Here is a 20,277-nt window from a genome sequence, read left to right on the forward strand (position 1 = left end):
TAAGATAATAATTGAATCAATTTGTCTATTGAATTCGAATTTGCAGGTAATTTCTATATTCATGATAGACCTTATTATTATATACAACCAACATGCATTTAATAAATCATAACATTCCTAAAATTTATCACAAAGTATATATGGAATATAACGTTTTTATTAAAAAAATCATCTGTACAACAGGAATTTTAAATTAACATAAATATATTATAATGTTAAATTGAATAATTAAATAACTTCTTGATACTATAATTTCTAAAATGAAATGCTGGCGAATCTCATACTTTAGAATGTAATAATATGATGTCAGGTAATCTATAGTCAACATATTAACAGTATTATTTTATGAGCTCAACAATTTTATCTACTGGGTGTTTAATCCTTAATTATAAACATATATTACTTATTACTTTACATCACCTTATCTACTGGGTTCTCGATTGGAACAGGGCTTTTAGATGCGATGTGTGGTTCCGGTGGCATTCCTACTTTTGGTTCAATTGGAGTACTAGATCTAGGTGAAGCTACCTCAATATATTCATCAGAGCATTCTGCTTTGACTTGAACCTGCTGATCATCAGATTTAGCGTCTGCTTCAGCGTGTGTGTAACTGTGATTGTCAAGTTCAGCTCTGAAGTAAAATCTCATATCACACCTCGAGCACTCGTATAGTCGTGCTTGTGGCCCGTGTTCGGATAGGTGCTGCAACAAACCGGGCGCATTTGTAAAAACAGCCGAGCATATATAACAAGAAAAACCTCGACTGTCACAGCCAGCAAACGTATGTTCTATTAAATGCGCTTGGAGTTGTTGTGGACCGGCGGGCCTGTACGCGCACAATCGACATTGAAGGCTCGAATCACGGCTTTCGTGCAAAGCAACGTGTGCCTGCACTTGTTGTTCGGTGTCAAAATCCGATCTACATTGAGCACAGCTCCACGTTTCTGTTATTGTACGTGTCCTTCCCGAATCACAACAATTTCTGCAAACACTTCCACTAACTTCGCTTACCTCACATGGCTGTCTGCATAGCGAGCAATGCGTCCTTGTACTAACCACAGCAGTTTTTAAATGAAAACGAGCATGCAACCCAACCTCTAAATCGGTCGACAAGGTCTGACGGCAAACCGGACAAGGCGCTGGAAGTTCACGACCACTGTGCTGGGAGAGATGTGCTCGAAAAACTTGCTCGTCGGCAAATAATGCTCCGCATTGCGCACAACGACCCCCGGGACCGACTTTGCAATGGGATAGTTTGTGTTCGGCGAGAACTGCGGCAGCAGGAAATACCTCATCGCAAATGACACATTTGTGTTTACTAGAAGCAGAAGTGCGGTGGGCGGTTTTAATATGAGTTTCTAACTCAGCTCGAGATCTGAATGGTTCATTGCAGTAAGCGCAATGAGGACTAACGCGAGATGCCCCCTTCAGATGATGGACGAGCTTTCTGTGTGCAGCAAGTTCGGATTCACTCATGAAATCATCACGGTCGCAAATATCGCAATTTTTGCGAGCATTGTTGTTATCATTGGTTCGCGTAGGGGATATGCGCTCTAAAGGTTCTTGAATGTCAGGAACAGCAGCCGGCATTGGTTGTTGAGAATGCCTTGTTTGTAGATGACGATCAAGCAGAAACTCGACGTGAAATGCTTCAGGACACAATGGGCATCTAAATTGCCGAGCGTGAGCCGCTAAATGAAAATGCATCTCTAGTTCGGTGGCGCATGCTGCTCTGCAGAATGCACATCGCAGAGGGGCGCGTGTAGATGGTATTACCGACAAAGGTGAAATAGTAGGAGCATGTGGCGGAGTTAAAGGATGTCGCAAACGCACATGCTGCCTAAACTCGCGTTCAGAACGCGTCTCCGCCCCACAGGCTGTACAACGAAACAGGCGCGTTTCTTGCGAATGCTTAACCGCAAAGTGTAGTCGAATAGAAGCCTCGCTTTCAAACAACTCTCTACAAAGTGAACAACGCAACACACGGGTCGTATGTTGCTCAAGGAGATGACGATGCAAACTTTCTGGTTCCTGAAATATTTTTCTGCAATTTTGACAGCCAAATTCCGATGTAGTTGATAAAAAATGAGCAGCTACATGACGCTCTAAAGCTCCGGCGTCGGGACATACTGCACCGCATTGAACGCATGACAGAGCAGGAATTGTAGCTACGGTTCCATTCTGCTGCAAGTGGATTTTAAGATGCGTGCGGAACGCTTCAAAATCAGGCAGAACAGCAGAACATTGATTGCAAAGTAGTGGACCCGCTCCCATGTACTGTGGAGTTGGATGTTCAGGTTCGGCGGTTCGTCTGCGTTTCGCTGTTTTTTTGCTCAAGTCAGTTGGCGTGAGTTGTTCAGGAGTCGGGCTATTTGTAGGATGAGCTATAAGGTTATGCCTTTGCAAGCTTTCCAGGGATGGAAAACGCATGGTACACATATCACATCCGTATGGAGTGCTATTATGTGCTGAGCGACTAGCCTGTTGGCTTTCCGCGGAATGTTCAGTTGACGTATGACGCTGCAATTCTTCAGGTAACTGAAAAGATTCTGTGCACTGCAAACATCGAAATGATATACCATTGCTTCCATTGGCGCCATTTGCTTCTGAGGTCGAAGAAATTTGCTTTTTATGATTTTGCATGTGGGATGTTAAAGCAGCTGCTGTGTTATATCCGCGATTGCATACAGTACATTGAAATGGTTTCTGAGTATCATGGGTCTTCATGTGAATCTTCAAATGATCACTGAAAATTAAAAAAAGTGTTAAATAATTTAACAGACTTATAAGTTAAATAATATCAGATATCAATCTACAATACGCGATATATAACATTTTTTCAAATTCATTCTGAATAAGTTTACAAAAATTCAAATGAATTCAAATTCCAGTTTACAAAAATTTTGGATAGCGTTTCTAAATTATAATCATAATGCACCATCTTATCGAATAATATCTTTCTAGAAAATATCAAAATACAGTATTTCACAGTTAATAATTAATTGTAAATATCAGTGTGTAAAATTGTTTATTATTTTTTAATTACCTGCGCGAAAAGGCAGCTTCGCAATGCGCACACCTATAACGTCGGTCTCCTGTGTGTAGCTTTGTGTGTCTATCACGGGACCTCTTATGTTTGAAAAGGCGCGAGCAATACTCGCATCGAAACGGCATTTGATCAGAATGCGTCTGCATAAATAATAAAAATTTCAAATGAACATTAATTTGTAAAGCTTTAAATATAAAAATAATGAAATTTATTAATTTTTAATAGAAAGTTTGATATTGAAATTATTAACTTTCCGAAGGAGAAGTTTGATAATTTTATGTTTTCTCGACGTTTAACTCTTTTTTTACGATATATACTATGGTCTTATAGAACATACTAAAATATTATGGCCCGTATTACGGATAAGTCGCTTAATTTTAAAAATTCATCAAAATTTGAAAAAATATGATTGTCAAATGTTGGGTCAAAAAACGCTTTTGTGATGTGATGAGTCAAAATTTGAATTTCACAAACACCATCGGAATAAACTCGATAAGGAGAAGCTGCAATTGGACAGCGTCTCTAGTTTTGTGAAAAATGTTACCATTTATTTAAATGATTAAATAATATCAAGGGCTACGTACATGATATATGTAATCGTGCTAGTATTTTCTTATAGCAGATTTTTAATATTTCACAAAATAATTTATTAAGATTTTTAAAAAAAAGTTTTGACGTTTTTCATGAAATTTAAAATGGCGATAAGTTCATGCACAGTCCTACGAAAATTGTTTGAATTATGTAAATTAATTAAAATTTGGAATTTTAGGGCATACAAGGACGTGTCTGCGCACTATAATTAATGTAATTACTTATAATTTAAATGTGTTTGAGATATCAATTGAAAATCGCAATGTTTAGATTTAAGTGAAATCGACAACTCGATTTTCAAAATAAACCGTTGAAAATGTTATCTAAATATCTGAATCAATTTTGGTTGATTAAGTCAATTATTACATCTATCGAGACGTTTTTGCAACTTGCCTTAAAGCAAAATGACACTTTCAACTTGTTAATATTTTTACGAGACATTAATGTCTTTTGTAAAATGTAATAGATTAAAATATTGTTTTGTGTATTTTTGATTGTTTGTATTCAAGGTAATAGGCATTACTTATGAATCTATTATATTTTTTGCTCAAATAGACATTTAAAATTTCGATAACAAAGCAATAATGAAATTGTGTTTTATCAAATAGAATTACCTGTTCGTGTTTTTTGAGATAGCTCAGCCTAGGAAATGCTTTAGCGCAAAATTGACACTGATAGGGAGTCTGTTCCGTTGCACCAATCGTGCAGGATGCTTCAGCGGCTGCTGCGCCGTCAGGGGTCGCACAGGACGAAGCCGAGTCCGGCGTGGAGGCCGACGAACGCCAAGAACTACTGCCCTGGTCGCTACTAAGAGCTTCTAAGGAAGAAAATAGTAATTTAATATACGATAAGCAGATTTTTTTTTCTAAAAATCTAAATGTCGTGCCATTTTTTTATCATTACCGTCATTCAAGTAATCTGTGAAATTAAGTATTCTGAAGTGCTCTACGAGATTAGTAACACTAAATTGGGAAAAACTCCTGGTAATGATGCGATTATTTGGTCTAATAAAACACCTTCCTGATAAAGGTAAGAGATTTTTAACTATATTATTTAATGCCATAATACGGCTGAAGTATTTTCCTTCATCGGGGAAATTGGCAAAAATGATCTTAATTCTCAAGCCTGGAAAAAATCCCACTGATGCAGTTTCCTACCGGCCCATTAGTCTTCTGTCTTGCCTCTCAAAAATGTTTGAAAAAGTTATTCACAAAAGAATCATTAATATTTTAGAAGATAATAATTTTATGCCAAAACATCAATTTGGGTTCATTAGACAACACTCAACAATAGAACAAATACATAGAGTTGTGGATTCCATTTATAAAGCCTTTCACTTAAAAAAATATTGTTCAGCCCTTTTTCTTGACATCAGTCAGGCGTTTGATAAAGTTTGGCATAACGGCTTGTTGTACAAATTAAAGAAGAATTTACCATACAACTATTATCTCCTCCTAAAATCATATCTGTGTGATAGAAGGTTCTTCATCAATTTTAATGATGCTTCATCTAATGTTAAAAATATTTCTTCCGGAGTTTCCCAAGGTAGTGTTCTTGGTCCACTGCTTTACATTATATATACTGCTGATATACCTACAAATGCAGAAACCATGATTGCTACCCTTGCAGATGATACGGGAATTCTAGCTCAACATGACAACCAATTGCTTGCCTCGGAAATTCTACAAAAACATGTAGATGAAGTAGAAAAGTGGATGAAACTATGGAGAATAAAAGTGAATAACTCTAAATCAGTTCACGTTACTTTTACCTTACGACAAGGTTCATGCCCCCCTGTTAGATTGAATGGTGATTTGGTTCCTGTATCCAATGTTGTTAAATATCTGGGAATACATTTAGATACAACCTGGCATGAACATATTCTAAAGAAGCGTCAGCAGCTTGAATTAACACGTAGGCAACTTAATTGGTTAATGAGCTGGAAATCACAAGTCACAATAGAAAATAAACTCCTAATATTCAAGATAATTATCAAACCAATATGGTCCTACGGCCTACAACTATGGGGTGCGGCCAGTAAATCGAACATAACTATTCTACAAAGGTTCCAAAATAAAATTTTGAAAGAAATCGTAAACGCTCCAAAATACGTTCCAAATTGGTTGATACATCAAGATCTCAGAATTCGAACTATAGAAGAAGAAATTAGTCTTTACTGCACCAGATACAAAGCTCGTCTAAGTTGTCATCCAAACGTATTAGCGTTAGATCTGCTCAAGCCTTTACCACCAAAGCGTCTCAAGAAAGAATCTGCAATGATTTACTACAAAATATTACATAACATCTATGAAGGCGCTATCGCAGGATAGCGATCCTTCTCACGCAGACAAATAGTATATAACTGTAACAAATGTAGCTGAATGTACTTTGTATAGCTTGCTATGAGAAATAAATCAAAAAAAAAAATTTTTTTTGATCAGCCATAATTTTGGTGATTTACCAGTTAGCTGGAGGAAAAGTAAATTAAATGGTAATTTGAACAGTGCTGGAACATAACTACTTATGTTCAACTCACAGCAAAATAACAAAAAAAGTGATCTATTTGTATACAATTAGCAGTTATTATTAGAAGAATTTGAACATGAAAACTTACTTTTGATTCTTTAATAGTAATGCGGTCTACAGATCATGTTAATGTAAGGCACTAACTGAAAGCAATAATGGGAACTTGTTCGAATAATCATTCTACATCTCAGTTTAGATTTTATGACAACCCAGTCTCCCCTACTATAACTGACTTGTACATTCAATGTTATTTTTTTTAACAAAACGTATACGATTAAATGTATCTTAAAGGAGTCCTTTATGTAACTTTGATTCTAAATTATATTTTATTAGAAGCATTATTGGTAATTATTATGTTTCAAGCAATAATCTATGACTAAGTCACAACTGAAATGATTAATTATAAATATGGTCAGTTGTCAATAAAACAATAATTAGTAATATTGCCCAACGCAATGCAATAATAACATTATTTAGAAGCACTTGTCGACAGAAGATCTTCAGCTCAGCTAACTTGTTCTGATTATACGAGTATATCTTCTATAGTCTTCGAGTGCATTAACAAATGACATATGGGGAGAAGTGCGAATTCTCTCATTCGCACACATAACTAATGTCATTCCTTTTATATGGATATTTATATCTTTCTTATATAATGACACTGTGAAGGATGTGCACTCTTCACCGGAATCCATGAAGATATATTACTGATTACGAGGACGCCCTAAACGTGACAGATCGCCGACTGTTTCATGTGACGTAACAGAATGCGCGCGTTTTTTTTCACAAATTGAAATGCCGAATGTAAATTTACAATGTACAAAGATGTGTATTTGAAATTATTAAAAAAACTAGTGGTGTATGGCATCGTGCGTTAAGGCAAAATTCTGGAACTTGCGTACCAAAGATTATTTTTCAAAAAATTTTTTTTTTAACTTTGAAAAAATTTGATTTTTGAGAGTTTTGAAATTTTTGAAAAAAAAATGATTTTTGAGAATTTTGAAATTATTGAAAAAATGACTTTCTTGAATGTTTTTTATTTTTAAATATTTTGGAATTTTTAACTTTATTCAAAGCAATCTTGCTGCTTTAGCTGCATAGAGACGAAATATCCAAGCGCATAAGCGCTGTGTCGCGGACAAACAATGTTACGAAATCCATAGAAATGTAAACAAATTGTATACTTATTATTAAAAACTCTATAAAATATCTGATAATTTGATGTGTGTATGTCTAATGATCATATTTGACCGCCGAATGACATTTTTTTACTTTTTCTTCTTTCTTTGTTTCTTCATTTTGTCAATAGTCAATAGTAATAAAATATGTTTTTAATTATTGAAATTGGACGCTCCGTTCACTTAACAACTGAGTTACCGTTTTTGGAACTTTTTGTACCGTATCTTTAAAACGGCTGAACCTGCCTTGTCCTTGAGATAAACAGCACGTCTCCTTATCAATAGAAATCGAATGTTTTTTGAATCTTTCAAATCGGTTGAATCGTGTTCCCGAAATCGTCGACGAAAATTTGTATCCGAATACACACACACATACATCCATTTTTTCTAAGGTATGCCAAAATGCTCAGAAACCTCTGAAACGTAAAAATATATAAAAAATTTCATTTTAGATTTTTTTGCGATTACTATAAATTACCCTATGGGAAACTTTATGGTTAACAATATGAAAGTTTGAATCACTGCAGAATATATATAGCAGAATTTTTATGACTTAGACTTACAATTAGCCAATATCTTTATATTATTTTGAAACAGTATTCAAAGAATTTAAATAAGATTTGTGAATATATATTGTTTATCGCTTATATGATTTAGTCAAAATAAATTTGTAATATATTATATTATAAAATGATGATAAAGATTGCATTATAATCTTCATAATCATACACATTTGAACTTCCGAAAAAAGTTTATGTATGCGTCAAAAAACAATGGAAAAAGATTGTTGAAAATAAATAAAAGTGTTTTGTATGCATATAACAAATAAAGACAAAGCAATTTATTATTATTTTAAATTTTCATTATTACAAAGAAGAACGTTATTATGCCTAAAAGAGTTGCCGCAATTAATCATGATGTTATATTATCCGCCTATTCAATATGAAGCTGTTTGACGTACTTCCATAAACGAAAAACTAGTTTTTTGGTCAGGATAATTTAATTAGCCGATTTATGAACTACATACACGAAATTTATGCGGACGTCGTTTTTGGTGGAAACGAGTTTTGAAGTATGCTCCCGATGAACATTTAAGTGTTCTTCAGTATGAACAGCAGTAATATAGTGATTAAACAGGTATTCGACGCTATTAAACATAATTATTAACATTAAGTATTTACCTGTGATAAACAACTGTGAAGATTATATACCACCTGCTTGACTTAATTATATAATGCCCCTATAATGCGAATTCAGTAATTTGGTATGACTGACGTCTATAATATGTGTAAGTGGTAATTAAAACTTCTTATCTTGTATTATTCGACTAAGTTCTGATTGTAATGGAAACATCTAGTAGACTCTGAGCTGATGTTGAGTGTTTTAAGAGTATTCGTGATTGAAAAGGTAAGATGCGACATGAAACACGCATCATGCATGAAAGTGTGCTTGTATTAAGAATTTTTCTGGAATTTCTGACAAAATCATTTAAGTAGAATTAAATATTCCTAAAAAAGAACATTTCTGAATAATTTTAACGAGGCTTCTTCCACACAGTAAAAAGTTAATTATCATAGGTGTTAATTATGACCTCCGAGAAGAAGCGACCGGATAAGACCGATTAGCGCGCCCATCGACGACCCCGGGTCACATTTAAGGCAGACGCGCGACGCCCGCTAAAAACTTCCTAATCAAAATTGTCTCAGCAAGATCTCATCAAGATCTACAAGAAGAAATTAAAGTTAAAAGAATGACTAAAATGATATAATATTTTATGACGTATAAAGCAGCACTTACATATTGAGATCTGTGCTGAAGTATTAATTTATACCGGTTAAAAAATATATTTAAAACGTATATGGAATAAGCAGTAAGTAAGTAGTATTTATTTATTCAAAGCAATGGGTGACAAAAAATTGACGATATGGCAATAGAATTGCATTCATTTTCAATATTAGAAATGTAACTGAAGAAATTTAGTAAAAATGCATTTATGCTTAATGAAGATTACAATGTTTATTTTTTGAATCATGATTTTCTTTATTATTAATAATCATATTAAATTGTGAATTTTTGATTTTAAAATATTAAAAATAAAATTATAAGATACCTTAGCAAATTCGTCCTTGATTTAGGGCAAAAATAACTCATAAAGCACTCATATTTCACTAGCAATACTAACATATTTTTATTATTACTTACATTTATTTAAAGTGTAGTCATAACTTAAGCTATATTCATAAAATAATATGTAAAAAAAGTTATTAAAAAAACTACATGATTATACTTCTTGTATGTCATGTTGATGTTTTCTGTTATTATCATTGAAAGGACTCTAACTGAATAGTTAGATCCTTGTCGAACGACCAACAAAACGTTAATTTGTTTTACAGCTAGAACGACAAGCTCTATCCTTTAGTATCTCTTGGTCAGATTAAGTCATAATATATCAAATTTATTTTAAAATCTGGTATATCTATATACTGTACAGCATACAGCAAGAGTCTTTAAGACTATGTCTATATCTCCATCGTTAACAAAAGTTTCATAAAAATCGTCGAAAATATTTTTTTCAACAGTTAATCACAAAGAAATTCCGGCCGACCATTACCAAAGACGAATCAGCACGATTCCCACACAATATCTTTCGAACGGTTTTTGAATTTTGAAAATCAATTCAGAATTGTGGGCCGAAACGAGAACAATTTTTTTTACACTTTTCTGTTATTTTTAAGAAAGCTGCTCAGCCGGATGTCGTGCAAAACTAATCAACGCAAGTCATTACCGAGATAAATCAAGTAGCTTTTAAATTTCTGAAATTGTTTTAGCCGTTTTTGAGGAGTCGACAAAATGTCAAAAATCGGCTCACATACACACATACTTTGTCCACATTTGGTCTCATTTGATTCAGAATGACATGAAACAGCAAAAAAATATAAAATTAGCAAATCAGATTTTCTTGCAAAAACAAACTTCTTCTTCGCAAAGTTAGTAATAACCATTAAGTTCATAATTCTTCGAAAAAATCTTAAAACTTGGAGAACAACCTGTACCGCAGACGGTGCCTCGTCACCAGTGAGAGCCCGGATATCATCATTCGTCGGATTAAGCAAATGAGTTAATTGCATTATAAGATGATTAGTTTTATGAGCTTTTAAACAGCGCACATTATGTAGGCGACATTTTTAATAAGTTATTTTTATTGTTATCTATATTCAGATAAAGATGACAGAGTTATTAGAATTGACGTATTGATTGCATTCCTTTATTGCTTTTCTTTTTCTATCTCGCGCTAACACTGGGCTAGTTATAGATATGAGTTTTTATAGTATTAGTTATTTAAGTATTTATATAATAATCGGTAAATAGTAACCGCATATTTCACACTAGAAAGAATTACCATTGGGCAATCTTTGTAAATAAACTATATATTGCAACATATATATCAATGACTAAGTGTCTTCACTAAGACAGATTGTTATTTGAATGGTAAATAAAGAAAAAGTACCACTACAAAAATCTATATCCAGATACATTTTGTTTGAAACCTGTATAAAAAGTGATTGGTAAAACCTAAGATATTTCTGTAATATACCTGAGTGTCACCGTTTCTGATTCATGAAATCTGTGCTAAAAATTATACTATTATCTATTTGTATTATTGAACTCAAGATTAGATAGAATGTTATTGTAAACTATTTAAAATATAAATGTTTCCTACAAACGATGCAAAAAACAGATATTAAGACAATATTGTACTTTAAATCTCTTTCATCTATGATTCTATGATTACTATTATTTTATGATTAACATACTGTTATTGCTTTTACAGACTATTCTTCAAATCATATTATTATTGAGTTGGTTTTTGAAACTATAGTTTAAAGTAATTTATAATTTTTAAAAACGTTATTCGTTTATTAAACATAAATATCCAATACTTTTATTTGATAAAGCAACGTGCATGCTACAATTTCAAATATGTTATTTGATATATTTCTCGAAAAAAGCAAAGACAATGCTTTATGAATGTGAAAATTATGAATAATGGCGATGATATAAATATGATTCAATCCATCAATTTATAGGAATTGAAAATGACATGTGAGGAGTTTTTACTAGCTATTTTTGGCGAATATTAAAAGAGCCAAATAATTTAGTGAACATATATGCCTAAAAATGTATATATATATATTAACAGCAATATTTTAAAATGAAGGGAAAAAGATGTATAACAAGCCTTCAACTTAATTCTTATGACGTTGCTATCGGGAAATAAACTAGAATGTTTGAAAATCTATTACAAAAGTATTTTCTTTCGTTGTTAGTTTTTTTCGTTGTGAGCACGGTTGTTTAGTTTACGAGACCTGAATATAATTTTTAAGAATACGTTATTTAATTGTTTTATAAGATGTATTGTTAATTTTAAGTAAGTATCAACTATTTTTATATAACCGCTATAAATGCTTACACCTGGGAGGGGTAAAAAGAACCAACTGACCCTCAACCCTGGCAAAAATGTAAAAAATAAAAAAAAGTAAATAAAGCAAATTTTGAAGAAAAAAATTAAGTGAATAGTTATTGCAACTCGGCTGATAAATATTTCTGACAAAATAACAGATCGTGGTTATTTACAGTGTTATCTCTGTAAAAAATGCACCCATAAATTTTATACTTTGCATTGGTTGAAAAGCTATTATTTTGTAACATTCCTTTGAAATTAAAAATTTTAAATTGAACCTGTTTACCATCTGAATGTCTCAACTTACCCTGCCAATGGGGTAAAAAAATAGGTTAAAAATTTTTGAAAAACAGCAAAAAAAACACATTACTGAAGTAGCCGGGGGTTTTACTGAACACAGACATATAAATATTGAATTAGTTTCAAGAAAATCTTCACGATCACCCACGAGTCGCTCCATGAGCTAATTAGAGATAACACGATGCTTATCACGTTGACAAGCGTTGATTAACACAAATGTCGTGACTCTATATTAATTGAAATATATTAAGAGCTGGATTATGATACAATCATAATAATCTAAATATCATACCTCTAATGCTTAGCTTCCGCCAATTAGGCAAGAGGAAATGTTATTAAGACTGTCTTTCAAAACTCATAAATAATCTTTACTTTTTGTACTAAATATTTGAGTTATCTATTCTAAAAATGAAAATTTTAACCGGAATTATTTTATCTTAATTTAAAATATGTAATATTTAAAAAACTCGATAAATGCTATGAAAAAAATTACTGTCCCTACCAACAAAATTACTTCATTCTCGGCAAACGGTTTCGAAAATTTAAACGTGCTATGCCAGCTTATTTTGCTTATTACTTTGATAATGGATTGTAAGTTAATTAAAAATGTGTAGTAATTATAATAATATCAATGTCTTATCATTTGATTTCTTAATATATGGCAACAAAGATTGTTTTATACAAAATTCTCTTTCAAACCATTACGACTATCATCGCTTTACTAAAGCCTGCCACGTTTCTAAAGTATGAGCTTTATGTACAATCATAATTCTAGTAATACCTTAATCTCTCACCTAATCTATGTAACATCTATATCTTTGCGAGCTTTTAGTGTTATTATTTCATACAATATAGTTTCAAAAATTGAGCAAATGCGAATGCATATTTCTATTTCCCTACGGCATGCTATCGCGGAGCCATATCGCACATGGGTTTCACCTATTTATCCTTTCCGCGCGTTTTCTATAACAAACGATATCCGCGGAGGCTGTAAACGAGGGCAATATTTTAAGTCGGAAAATAATAACACAAGACTGTACTCAGCACTCGTTCCTACTTCCTTGGGAAAAAGATTGATATTTAAAATAAAATGAAACTAGTAAATTCGAGATTGAGAATGACAGTATGTACCTGACATATCGAGTCAAATCTGCCAGACTTTTAGACAACGTCATTAAATTGTATTTATTGTTTTAGATATGTTGATTTCGTAGAAGTAAATACTAAACTAGTGGTTCATAGCATCGTGCAAATTGCTGAATCCTTCTGTAATGATTTTTTTTAAAACGCTTTAAAATTTTTTGAAAACTATAAAATTAAGTTCAAAAACTGAATTTTTTAAAAGTTTTAATTTTTTTATATTCCGAATTTTTCTTGAAAATTTTGTACTTTTTTCAAAATAATAACGGCATTGTTCAACCAACCCAAAATATAAATTACATGGATACATTTTTTCCAGAGATAACACTGTATATAACCTAGATCTGGTATTTCGTCAAAAATATTCAACAGCAGAGTTAAAATAAATATTTATTTGATTTATCTCTTTTATTTCTTTTAACTTAATTTGATTTTTACTTACTATTTCAGTTGGCCTTTTTTACCCCATCCACGTGTAAGATTTTAAAAAGGTTATATAAAAAATGATGGCAGATTATACATCTTTTTCTCTCTACTTGCACATATTATTTTTAGAAAATTCTTAACTTTATTTGTTTTTCTGTGGAACTTTAAAGCTCGCGCTAAAAACTGTTAAAATTGCTTCATGGTGCAGTTTATTACAACATGTATTCCCCAAAAAAATAATCATGCAATTTTCTTTATTGAACAATTTTTTATTAAATAGTAACAATTAGTTTCGGAAATGAATATAATAATTCAAATAGTTATTACTCAATTTCAGAAAATTCGTTATGAAAAAAATGTAAAATAATTTTTGAAACAATAAAACTTAAGTCTAAAATTCTTTTAAAGTCCTTTATTCTGTTCTACCAATTTTCACAACATTTATAAAAATAAGAAATTGTAAAATAGTTGTAATGAAGAAACTTCTTAACAAAAAAATATAAATGGTACTAGAATATTGCAATTTTAAAAAAATATATTCTAATAGAGAAAAAAACAAGAAACGTTATCTAACAATGCACGGTAAAGTTTCAAGAAAACCATAAAAAAATTAAATATTGAATAATTTCTTAAGTCAGTTTGATTTAGTAAATATCCTAAATAAAATCGTTGGTTCTGAATAAATCAAGTCTGTTGCTTCAGACATTTTCGCCCCATATCATTTTTGCCAAAAGCCACCCCTACAACTCGACAAACGATCTCCTTCGCACTGAAAAGAAAGTATGAGGCCGGCAAACGTAATGGACCGCGAAATTGTGATGGATCATTTCGTGGCATGCGTTATAAAATAAAATATAAAAAAATAACACACATGACCTGAGTAATATATTTTTGTGAAAATATATAAATAGATAGACATGCACATATATATTTATATCAATATTAAAAGCTAAAACATGTACAAAAAATCGTAATTATGATTTGTATAAGATTTATTAAAGTTTAAAACAAAAGGCAAATATACGCAGTTATTGAAATTATTTTTTTAATAATTACTATTATATAGATACTTTTCACGCATTCAACATGTAAACCGAAACATTTAAATGAAGATTATGAATATAATATAACAAAACATCACTTTTTAAACAAAGTTTACAAGAAGTCATTTTTTCTCTATTTTGTATTTTGTCGTATTGTTAGTTAAGTTAGGTATTTCTTTATCGGTTTAATCTTTACCCAGAAAGGGCAAGATCCACAACCACATGTCTTAACCATGCCCAAAGCACACTTTTGAAAACAAATCATTGTTATGACTGAGCTAAATTATCTATGCAAAAACTAATTGCTGGTAATTAACTACTAATGTTCAATTTACAACAAAAAAAAACAAGCAAGTGATCTATCTGTATACAAGAAATAGTTATTGTTAAAAGAAATCGAATAAAGAAATTTTTTGACTCTTAAAAAATGACGCACTCTACAGATCATGTTAATATAGGAAGCAGACTGAATGCAATAATAGAAACATGTTCAAACAAACATACTACATATTCTCCCTTTGGACTTAATATCAAAATCAGTATAGTTTAGCTGTTATGGCAACAGTAACCTGGCACAACCGTACCCAGTCTCCCCTACATCAATATTATGGTACAAAATGTGTATCAAAAATGCAAAATATGTATCTAAAACCATGTAGCAAAATGTGAATTCAATTGAGACACAAGTTGTTTTATAAATTTGTTAAATAATGTATATTTATATGTATATCAACATATTAGCCAAATAGAAATGTTTTATTAATTATTCTTGTGTAAAACAAAATACACGTCGCGCAGACTAGCCCCGTTCGAGATGCCTAATTGATGTTTACGAGGCATGCGTTTTCTCTCAGCTTGGCCAGTATTTAGTTCGGGTACACGATAATTATAAGTAAAATCTGACTAATTTATGCATATTGTTAGGCAACATGATGCAAATTTTATAATCATTTTTAAGCGTCCTTAGTCATTATATTTAAATCATACAGAAAATACCTCGAGGTGCATGAATATATTTGTTCTGATTTAACAAATATATTTAAGTTAACAAGTTAAGAATAATCAATGATACTTTTTTAAATTAAAAAAATAATTATAAACAGCATATATAAGTTGTTATAAATTAATTTAACCTTGCGGGATGGTAGAATTAATTCGTATTTTTCCTATAATTTCGTTTTTTTGTTAATAGGAAAAAGTTATATTATAATCTTATGTGAATGTTTAAAGCTTTTAAAATGTATTATTACTATATTAAGGATTTGTTTAAGTGTTATGTACAATATTTATGTTTATTGCCTTGATCCATCCAGTCTGGATTTTATTTATTTAGTTTACAAATTTATTAACTATTTAGTAGACAATTAATAAAATTAAGCAATTAAAATTGACTAGGCAAAATTAAGTTTTTAAAATTTACTAGACAATGTGTGAATAACTTGAAGTGAATAAACAGTGTTATTTTCGAAGTGCCATATTCCACAATTTGTTAAATTTTTAGTATTATAAAATTTGAAATATATTTAATTTAGAAAGTTATAAAATTATTGAGCAAATATTCCTATAGATAAATCCCTTGTTTCATTGTATGATGTATCTTCACATTCGGGCTAAAAACACACTTGATCAACTGTACCACATCATAAATATCTTTCGTCTTCGTATATCTTGCTTACCATGTCATAATCGTAAATATGAGTCGACATAAACTTAAAATGAGCATGATCAAAAATAAAGTAATACCGAAACAACCGAATGCTAAAATTATTCGGCTATCAGAAAAGCGTCCTGTCGATTTTTGTGATTGAAACGTTGCCGAGTTGAAAATGAATTCTATGCCTTGTGTGGTCTTCGCTTGGCGTGTTAACAAATCTCGCGTGTAAATCGCTTATATTACGCTTTGCATTTGTTTATCGAAACGCCCAGTATACACGAGATGACGAGTTTTGCAGGAAAATGCGAACTACGGGTACAACGATTTTGGTAATGACTTAATAAATTCGAAAAATTGGTTTTTATCAACAAGATACCAGTGTAGGAGAGACTGGGTACGGTTGTGCCAGAGTACGGTAGTGAAAGTCGTAATAACAGCTAAACTTATACTGATTTTGAGATAGGGTCCAAAGAGAGAAAGATGATGTACGATTGTTCGAACAAGTTCCCATTATTGCTTTCAGTCAGTGCCCTACATTAGCATGATATGTAAGCCGCATTGCTTTTAAAGAGTCAAATGTAAGTTTTTTTTTGTTCGATTTCTTGTGATAATAACTGTTATGTACTTGTATACAGATAGATCGCTTTGCTTGATATTTCGTTGTAAATTGAACATTAGCAGTTAATTAGCAGCAATTAGATTATGCTTAGTTAATTTATCTTAGTCATAATGATGATTTGATTTCAAATCATCATTATGACTAAGCGTTGGGTACGGTTGTGACATATTATTGGGTACGGTTGTGACATGTATTTCTTGTCCTTTTCGGATAATGATTAAACAGATTAAAAAAATCTAACTTAACTAAAGACAAATATGATGTATGACGAAAGAGAAAGAAAAAGAAATATTCCATCCAAGAAAAAAAAATCACAAAGAATCTTGTTAAATTTGTCTCAAAACTTGTTTAGTTATATATTGTTATATTTTATTCAAAAGCTTTGTCTGAATGTCACATATTATTGTTATTAACGACAATAAAAGTCGTTATAAACCATTTTGGTGTTTATACCTACTGTTTTTTAACCTCTTTTTATTCCTGTCATAACCGTCCCTCGTATTTAACGACAGTATTTTAGTATTTTCACGTAGATCGCAGACAATTCTTCAAGTTACCATTCAATTTACATTTCTCCTAGCTAACTGGTAACTAACAAAATTATTGCTGATCAAAAAAGAAGTAAGACATCCGTACCCAGTCTCAGCTAGGTACTAAAGAACAAAGTTATAAGACTTTGTGTTAATGAAATAAGTAAACGCTTGGCCTTGACATTTGTCAATACTTCAACCACCTTACATTTCAAATTGCAGTAGTTTTTTAAATTGTCAATTACGAAAAAACATTTTGGCCAGTTTTCAAATAATATTGGCAAATATTAACCATAAATATATAGGTTATATTTAATGTTTAAAATATTTTTACTAACATAAGAAGTAGGTAATATGCATGATTTCCAGGTAGTATGTTCCGAGCGGTTTTAATTTTTAAATTTTATTAATTAAAAAGACTGATGATCAATATAGAAAAAAACTAATCAAGGCAAGTCATTATTTAGTTTTATCAAATGATTTATACATTTTTGAAATTGCTGCAATTTTCGAGAAAACGTCGAGGAACAGCAAAACACACATACATAAATTTTAAAATAACAAATACAAATATAAATAACTATTACAACCATGAAGATTGTTAAATTACAGATGAAACAGTACATTTTTTGTGAAATAAACGAAAAATCTTGAAACAAATTCTACGAACACTTTCTTGAACATGTTAAATATAATATTTCACAGCGCATTTTCGCAGAAAAAGAAAAAGTTGAAACACACCTAATAATTACGAGAAAAACTCTAAAAGGACATATATACAAAATCACAATCTGGAATAGAGAATAGCGCCTAACGCAAATTAACGGCGCGCGTTGCAACGGGCGTGTTCCGGCAAAAGGCGGAGCCAACGTATATCGTTGGGAGCTGGAGATTTCGACGAGCGAAGTTGTACTGTGGGTGATTTTATACAGAATTTTGCGAACTTTAATTGTAAGTAATTGAAATTGTCACTCCAAATTTATAATAAAATTAATTACTTAATTATAAATCCTACACATTTTTTATTTTTAAAATATACGTGTATAAAATGGTACTATTTAAGATTTCTCTTAATTTTTAGTTACTACGAACGAATACAGTTTTCACAAAGTTATAAAATGGCTTAAACAAACAATTCGGTTTGCTATTAATAATTTTATAAATAATTGGTCGGTTATTTACTGTCATACTTTCAAACTATTCATTATAAGTACCAACAATAAGAATGCTTGCCATGAACGATTAGAAAACAGGGCAAACAGAAAGACAGTTTGAAAGTTTTACAAAAAATTAAATAGATGATGTAAGGTAGTACAATTTTTAGTTCACTCAATATTTCAAGTATGTTGGATTCAGATGGTAATTGGTTTTAAAACATTTTCAACTTTGCCCAATGTCCTGAAGATGCCAGAATACAAACTAATAGATAAAAAAATAGTAAATCTTTATAATTATATATTAGTTCGAACCTTTATAATTAGTTAACAAATGTTTACACAAGTCTGATTATGATATCGGTGCCTGATAAATTCATTGATATCTTGTACAAATTGTATCGCACAGCTTTTAAACATTTGTTATTAGATTAAGGGTATCGATTCTATTCATACATAATCCCAAATGAGACAGTTTTAGAAGTTCAAGAAAAATATTATTGAAAGCTAAAAAATTGTGTTATAATTATTTCTAAATTTCAATTTTCAGTTGATTCATTTTTTTAAAACTCGACCACGTTAACATGTCTGCTGCAAAGAAGAACTTTGTATTTTTATTACTAGTCGCGTTTTCCTTGCATATAACTATAAACATTCTGGGTTTATGGGTCATTGTGTGTTTCAATGCGTTTTAATAATGGGACATGATCAAAGGACAGGTTCTAGTGCATCTCACTGCGTTTGCATGCAAGATTTATGCTAGCACGTACTTTGACCATGTACCAGCAAAAAAACAAATTGGTATAGGCATACATAAATATACATATACACTCAAACAAAAAAAGGTATATATATGTATATATATATATATATATATACCTATATACAGTATAAGTTTTTTATTCGCGGTTTCTTTGTTCGCGTTTCGCTATTTGCAGACAAAAAATACGACTCAATTCCTATATTCGCGGCTAGAGATTTTTATTAGTATATATTCCAATATATACCCTACACAATAACCTTTGTAAACGCCGTCATTTTGAACTAATAAAAATACTTTGACATAAGTGGCTTTCCTTGCCTTGGCCGTCTTCGCCGCTATCGGTGTTATTCGAAATATAAAGACACAGAATGAAAATAACATCAATAAATAAAATACATTTTGATATTGCTGTTCCGATATATAGTAAAATTTAACTCAAACCGACATAAAACAAAACATTCTCTGTCCCTTGAAGAAAAGCAATTCAATTGCTACAACTAACAATAGAAACGTAACATTTAATTTGAAAAATGTTAGTGAAAATAAAAAATGGGAAATAATCTGTGAGATTTCTATATAGCAAAATGGCAAATAATCTATGTAATTTCTATATGAATATTGACTAAGCAATTACTGAAGACCGAAAAAATCGTCTTTAAGAAAGTTTTGACTTAAAATGGGTTCACAAAATATTATACGAAAGTTTATTGTATATGTATAATATAAATAAATAAATATATATATATATATATATATATATATATATATTTATATATGTGTGTGTGTGTGCGTGTAATGAGTAACCTTCACTAAAGTTGTTTCATTATAATTTAAATATTACT

General features: G+C 31.1%; 1 protein-coding gene across 1 annotated transcript in view; it reads right to left on the reverse strand.

The window, feature by feature from the left end:
- Positions 1–274: 274 nt before the first annotated feature.
- The window catches only part of LOC113375587 (zinc finger protein 423 homolog), a 257,505-nt gene continuing 237,502 nt past the window's right edge, over positions 275–20,277 (reverse strand). The window contains exons 4-6 of the mRNA XM_026615519.1: positions 4,255–4,457; positions 3,047–3,189; positions 275–2,746 (exon numbers count right to left, since the gene is read on the reverse strand). Coding sequence (XP_026471304.1) covers positions 412–2,746; positions 3,047–3,189; positions 4,255–4,457 — 2,681 coding nt within the window. The 3' untranslated portion in view covers positions 275–411. The remainder of the gene's footprint in view (positions 2,747–3,046; positions 3,190–4,254; positions 4,458–20,277) is intronic.

Source organism: Ctenocephalides felis, unplaced genomic scaffold (assembly GCF_003426905.1).
Source record: "Ctenocephalides felis isolate EL2017-DRISC unplaced genomic scaffold, ASM342690v1 CF-g0.4_SCAFFOLD_01886, whole genome shotgun sequence".
In the NCBI taxonomy this organism is placed as follows: Eukaryota; Metazoa; Arthropoda; class Insecta; order Siphonaptera; family Pulicidae; genus Ctenocephalides; species Ctenocephalides felis.